The 5,914-nt window shown below is 39.7% G+C and overlaps 2 protein-coding genes across 3 annotated transcripts; one reads left to right on the top strand and one right to left on the bottom strand.

Annotated features, from left to right (window-relative positions):
- The first annotated feature begins 231 nt into the window (after window positions 1-231).
- LOC112175075 (28 kDa ribonucleoprotein, chloroplastic) lies at window positions 232-2,750 on the top strand. Its single transcript, XM_024312740.2, has 4 exons — window positions 232-746; window positions 832-933; window positions 1,920-2,201; window positions 2,443-2,750. The coding sequence occupies exons 1-4, from the start codon at window positions 315-317 to the stop codon at window positions 2,500-2,502; spliced, it is 876 nt and encodes a 291-aa protein (XP_024168508.1). The 5' UTR covers window positions 232-314; the 3' UTR covers window positions 2,503-2,750.
- A 126-nt stretch (window positions 2,751-2,876) lies between these two features.
- On the bottom strand, window positions 2,877-5,198 carry LOC112175073 (protein-L-isoaspartate O-methyltransferase 1). 2 transcript variants are annotated; one of them, XM_024312737.2, is made up of 4 exons: window positions 4,857-5,198; window positions 4,104-4,374; window positions 3,790-3,954; window positions 2,877-3,467 (listed from the first exon to the last, which is right to left on the bottom strand). In XM_024312737.2, the coding sequence occupies exons 1-4, from the start codon at window positions 5,052-5,054 to the stop codon at window positions 3,217-3,219; spliced, it is 885 nt and encodes a 294-aa protein (XP_024168505.1). In that variant the 5' UTR covers window positions 5,055-5,198; the 3' UTR covers window positions 2,877-3,216. The 2 variants fall into 2 exon arrangements, with proteins under 2 accessions (XP_024168505.1, XP_024168507.1); XM_024312739.2 differs by having other exon boundaries at window positions 4,893-5,196.
- Window positions 5,199-5,914: the final 716 nt, after the last annotated feature.

Below are 5,914 nucleotides of genomic sequence, written 5' to 3'. Positions count from 1 at the left end.
CAATCCAGGACACAGGATCAAAAGTAATTCTGCAGCTTTACCCCAAAAATTACATATCAGTAAAATTTATGAAAATGTCCAAGAGCAAAAACATGATTCACATTTGGGCCAGATATCCTTGACAGGATTTCCAAAAATATCTCAAAGCCCAAATGTAATCTCAAATATTAAATCTTTTTGTTTTCTAGTTTTGTGAATCTCCTTCTCTGTTTCCAAATAAAACCCCTTCCCTCAGATTAGGCCAACCTCCACACTCTACCCTTATCCTCACCTCTTTCTCTAAAACCCTTCTTCTTCTTCCTCTTCCTCTGAAAATGACTTCGGCTACCTCCCATCTATTCAAGACCTTATCAATAACAGCAGACTCATGCGGTCTCTCTCTCCCTCACCTCTTCACCGCCAAAACCCCCAACGCATTTCTCCCAATCCCAACCAGACCCACCACCAAGCTCCACCTCTCCCACTCCTTTTCACCTCTCAGGAGCAAGACCCAGTTCTCTTCCATAGTCTCATACGTGGCCCAGACCTCGGATTGGGCCCAGCAGGAGGAGGACAGCCCGGTTGCCATTGATGGAGCTGCGGAGGAGAGCGGCGAGGAGGGGGTGTTTGAGGAGAGGGAAGAAGAGGTGGCCCCTGTTGAGCCGCCCGAGGAGGCCAAGATTTTTGTTGGGAATTTGCCCTTTGATGTTGACAGTGAGAGATTGGCTCAGCTGTTTGAGAAGGCCGGAGTTGTCGAGATTGCTGAGGTGAGGTTTTGTTGTAAAGGTTGTGTTTTTTGGGTTTTGATTTGTGGGTGGTTTTTTTATTTGTGGGTTTTTGTTGTTTGTGTAGGTTATTTACAACAGGGACACTGACCAGAGCCGTGGATTCGGGTTTGTGACTATGAGCACTGTGGAAGAAGCTGACAGGGCTGTGGAACAGTTCAGTCGCTACGTAAGTTGTTTATAAATTTTGCTTCTTTGAGTGGTTGTTTGCGGTTCTGTTTTGGTGATTTTGATTGCTGTGTATTTGTGGCATGCATACAATATGGAACTCAATGTATTTAGAGAAAAGCCGAGTTCTTTTGTAAGAGCGAAAATTAGAATTGAATTGCATACAAACCGATAAATGATAGCTGAGCTGCAGAGCATATGTAATTGAATATGGTTTTGGGGTTCTATTTTGTTTGTGGTTTGACTCAAAGATTTGAATGTAGTCACTATTCACTAACGACTGGTTCTATAATCATATATAGCTGTACTGATTGTTGTAACCTCGAGTATCCCTTAGAGTTGGTAAAGAAGTTTTGGTAGGATATGTCTGGTAAAGTAGACGGTACTCTACCATACTAGAAGGCTCATTATCAATCTAAAATTTTGGGAAACCCCATTACAAATTCATTTTTTGAGGGTAATGTTAACGAGAAAAGGTTGGCACTACAAAGCCAAATGTAATTGAGAAAATCTGTTCGGAGTGGAAATAGTTGAGCTTGTGCTTTTGATCAAATTCATAAACTCAAGCCATATGAAGTTGACAATGTCAGTAGCATTGGCTATAGCCAAATCCATACCTTGTTTTGGTACTTTTGTGTCATCTTTCTATTGGGCATTTTTGCTTTGGGTTGATTTTTTAGCAGTACTGTTAGCCTGTGTGACGGTGAGAACCTTTTTCTTTTCTTTGATATGTGCATCTTGTTTGTATCAATGGAGGTGGTCGGTATGACCACGCTGCCTAATGAAGTAAAGCATAAAGGTAGATTTCAATTGTGCATGCTCACAATATCCAAAGCTAATATGCTTCTAGGAACATATGAGCTGATGGCTGAGATTATGATTCATGTTCATTGCTCTATACAGTCTATAGTATAAATGTGCGCGTATAGCATATTTCGTCATGTTTCAGTGATTGTGCTCTTTCTAAGTTTTTTTTTTTTTGGATAGGATTTGAATGGAAGACTCTTGACTGTCAATAAGGCTGCTCCAAGAGGAACACGTGCAGAGCGCCCACCACGCTCTTATCAGTCTTCATACAGAATCTATGTTGGTAACCTGCCATGGAATGTGGATAATGGTGAACTTGAGCAGCTTTTCAGTAAACACGGTAGCGTGGTAGACGCGCGTGTAGTCTTTGACAGAGAAACTGGACGATCACGTGGTTTTGGCTTTGTAACAATGGCCAGTGAATCTGATATGAATGATGCCATTGGTGCTCTGGATGGAGAGGTATCAGATGTTTAAATTTTTTTTTACTTAAATATTCAAGATGCTAGGAAAACGTGGTGCATCATACTTATGGGCCAAATCTTGGGAACAGATGGTCAATATACATTTGATATGATTGTCTAGTATTGCTTAATGAACTTGGGAACAGTTGGTTGATGAATAATGATAGTCAGATTTTCTCTTTTTCTCGTTGTGATATACAATTTCAAATCATCTAACTTGAGTGCCCCCTGTGCTGCAGAGTTTGGACGGCAGGGCGATCAGAGTAAATGTTGCCGAGGAAAGACAAAGGCGCTTTTGATTTTAACTGAGATGAAATCTAAGTTCTGGTTTTGGTTGCTTTTCTTTAGATGAGATTTTGTGTCGGTCAACTTCAAGCGAGTTTCTCTCTTATGATTTCTGCAATTAGGGTTGTTTATGTTGAAATCATGTATAATTTGTACTTTTTGACTCCATTGAATTTTGGGGCATCACTGTTATTGCTATTTGGTTTGAAGTGCCGCATTTGAATGTCATTATAATGGAATAGTTTCATTTGCATGTTATAAATTGGTCTAAAGGCTGGATTAAGATATTAACTCTCCCTTTTAGGATGAAGAAGCAATGTTGCAGGATATTGTGTCATGCAAGTAAATCCACCTTCATCACCCAAAATAAGAATATAACAGCGAGAAAGAAATTCTACCAGAGTTGAATCTGGTTGTTTAAACTCAAGGTATTCAACTGAGATTGTTTGCCTAAACCCTAAACAGAAGATTTCATGAGTTCAAAGCGGTATAACCGGAGCTAAACCTTGTTTATTAACCAACAAGAATAATTTACAGCGACAAAAGCAAACTAACCAACAAGAATAATTTACAGCGACAAAAGCAAACTATATTCAACAAACCATTACTGTGAAGGGAAAGCAAGAGTAACATCTATACAGAACCAGGAGTCCTAGTGAAGGTAGAAGCAGACCCAGACAATCTCATAGACCAGGGACATGATTTCCAACTGAAACATATCAGCAGCCTCAATAGCCTCGCAGCTGAGCTTCTCGACTTGTAAGTGGAACATAACGAACTGAAGTTTCAGTCCTGATACTTAAAGAACCATCCATGTTCTTGTCCACAACCTTTAAATCCTGGTATAGATTTCCCACAGGAATCACCATTCTTCCTCCAGGCTTCAATTGGTCAATAAGTGGTTGCGGTATTTCGGGAGCAGCTGCCCCAACATGAATAGCATCATAAGGTGCAAATTCAGGCCAACCTAGCCTTCCATCTGCAACAATGATTAATCAAGGAAAATAGATAGTTAGCACTGATTTTTATTTTACTTTTTCAATGGACCTGTATTGCAGGTAGAAGCAAGGTTAAAGGAACCAGACTGTGGGAACCAATGTACAGCGCTCAAGTGTGTGTAATACAAGCATTACTGTTGTAGATGGCAACTTTCAATAAGCAAGTTTTCATTACCAATTTGGTTTAAACTGCCAAGCTAAGAATAATGCACACAGTCTTCTCATTAAATCAAAGGAACAAACTGTTTTCATCTTATTGGTTTGAATTTCAAAAGACCAAGTCTGAGTTCAATAAAAACGTACCACCGACATGCACTGAGAGGGAACCTTCTTTCAGTAATGGTGCTACTGCAGTTTTTTGAATATTCTCAATTGAGGAAGAGACCAACTCCGGAATGTGTTCTATACCCACTGCTCGACCTTTTGGCCCAACCATCAATGCAAAACATGCCGTCAAATATCCCGTCCCTGACAAACAATAAGTAAATGAAATTTCAGCTTCTCTGTTATCTGCAGCTAGTGCAACATAATCATGTTGAAGAATCCCACAGTATTGCAAATTTGATTACTAAGAAGGCGTGAAGACAAAGAGGAATAGAAATGCAAAAGATAAGCACCTGATCCAACATCCAAAGCATGCATACCAGGCTGCAAATTCTTTTCCAACAATTGCAGGCATGTGGCATGCATATGTGGTGCAGAAATGGTGGCATTATAACCAATCGACATGGGGGAGTCAACATAAGCTGGGCTCCCATCAGGCACAAACAAAGCCCTATCAATAGTCCCCATCACTTCAGCAACCTTCTTGGAACTAATCACTCCATAACCTTGCAAACCCTCCACCATTGCCTTGCTATCACGAATTCCACGCCCGGACAAGAGCCACTATACATTACAGAACATAAGCAAAAATTACTTGTAATGTGTCTATCAAGTATCAATTAAATCTATGAAAGTGTCCTCTTATTTTTATTTCTCGAACTTCACAGTAAAACTAATTCAGAGCACAGTAAAGCCCAGTTCTTGCAAGGGAAAACTAACCAAAATGAATGATCCAGTCAACCAAGCAGAATCAACATAAGAATTCTACCCATTAATAGTCACAACCATGCTAATTTCTAACAAGGAAACCTCCTTTAACAAAGTTAAAAACACCATCTTTCTAGTTTTAATATACAGGAATTAAAGCAATGGCAAATCCCCAAATATTTAGGAGCATAACTCACTAATTACATCCTAACATGATCAACAACCAACGAAATTCCATCATCACTACACAAAACTACGCTTCGATTGACCAATCAACATGAAAAAGAATTAATCTTTACGAAATTACCACGAAAAAGTTTCGATCTTTACAAAATTACCATTAAGCTGAGAGAGGAAAAGAGAGAAGCAATTACCGCCATTCCGCAGAAGTGAGAGTTACCCGTGAGGAAATTAGGACAGGAGGAGAGAGTGGGTGGTCGGAGGAGTGAGACTGTGCGGCGGAGACGGTGAAGGTGAGAGAAAGAGCGAGTAGGGGCGAAGGTTAAGAGGTGGGTTGTTGTAGAGGGCGTAGACATACGCAACCGTATGCTATGCGGGCTATAGCGATAGCTCTCGGTGATGGCGATAATAGATTGTACATTTGCCACGATTCTCTCCTCCTCTACCTCATTCTATTCTTCTTCTTTTTTTTCTTTTCTTTTTTCCTTTTTTCTTTCATTCCCTAATCTTTACACTTGGCTTGACTTGGCCCTATACCACTTCTTTTCCATCACCGACTCATGTCACAGTTGAGGGTGGTCTACACAGTCATACCATGACCAGAGGGGAATGTCTAAGTGAGGCGGTTGTGTCACGTGATATTATAGTTATAGTTATTCTGTAAAATTTTAAAGGGAAATTCGTCCAAACAGTGCCTGAACTTTTCCAGACTATTAATTTTCATACCTATACTTTGAAAAATATCATACTGGTACCTGAAGTTTTAGCCCCGACCCAATTTCCATACCTGACAACAGTAAAAACGTTAACTCTGTTAACTTTTAAAGGGTTTTTTCGTCATTTTACTATTCATCCTTCTATCTATCTGAAACCATCCTCATCTCCATCCTCTTCTTCTCCTCCACCGAAAGCATCTCAAAGCTTCAGTCTTTGCACACAAAATCCAAAAAAAATTTCAGCATTCCCTTACATTTCCCATATACTGATTACTTGATTAGCTCACCATAACAAATTAACAATGCACTAAAGCCAATTTCTCTTCCTTTCAACTCAGACCGATTAGCTCATTCATATACATTCCTCCCAAACATACATTATGCATCACAAAGCTTCAAACTTTTTGCAAAATTACACAAAATCAAACAACTTTCAGCTATCCTAACACACCCACCAAGCCAAATCCACTTAAAACACCATAAATTCTGCAATTTCTACC

This window comes from Rosa chinensis, chromosome 7 (assembly GCF_002994745.2).
Source record: "Rosa chinensis cultivar Old Blush chromosome 7, RchiOBHm-V2, whole genome shotgun sequence".
In the NCBI taxonomy this organism is placed as follows: Eukaryota; Viridiplantae; Streptophyta; class Magnoliopsida; order Rosales; family Rosaceae; genus Rosa; species Rosa chinensis.
This window is presented reverse-complemented; position numbering and strand designations above follow the sequence as displayed.

Coding starts and splice junctions, on each gene's coding strand:
- LOC112175075 (XM_024312740.2), top strand. CDS start 315: ATGACTTCGGCTACCTCCCATCTATTCAAGACCTTATCAATAACAGCA. Junction 747..831: donor GAGTTGTCGAGATTGCTGAG/GTGAGGTTTTGT, acceptor TTGTTTGTGTAG/GTTATTTACAACAGGGACAC. Junction 934..1,919: donor TGGAACAGTTCAGTCGCTAC/GTAAGTTGTTTA, acceptor TTTTTTGGATAG/GATTTGAATGGAAGACTCTT.
- LOC112175073 (XM_024312737.2), bottom strand. CDS start 5,054: ATGTCTACGCCCTCTACAACAACCCACCTCTTAACCTTCGCCCCTACT. Junction 3,955..4,103: donor TGCTTTGGATGTTGGATCAG/GTGCTTATCTTT, acceptor ATTGTTTGTCAG/GGACGGGATATTTGACGGCA. Junction 3,468..3,789: donor CCTCTCAGTGCATGTCGGTG/GTACGTTTTTAT, acceptor TCATTGTTGCAG/ATGGAAGGCTAGGTTGGCCT.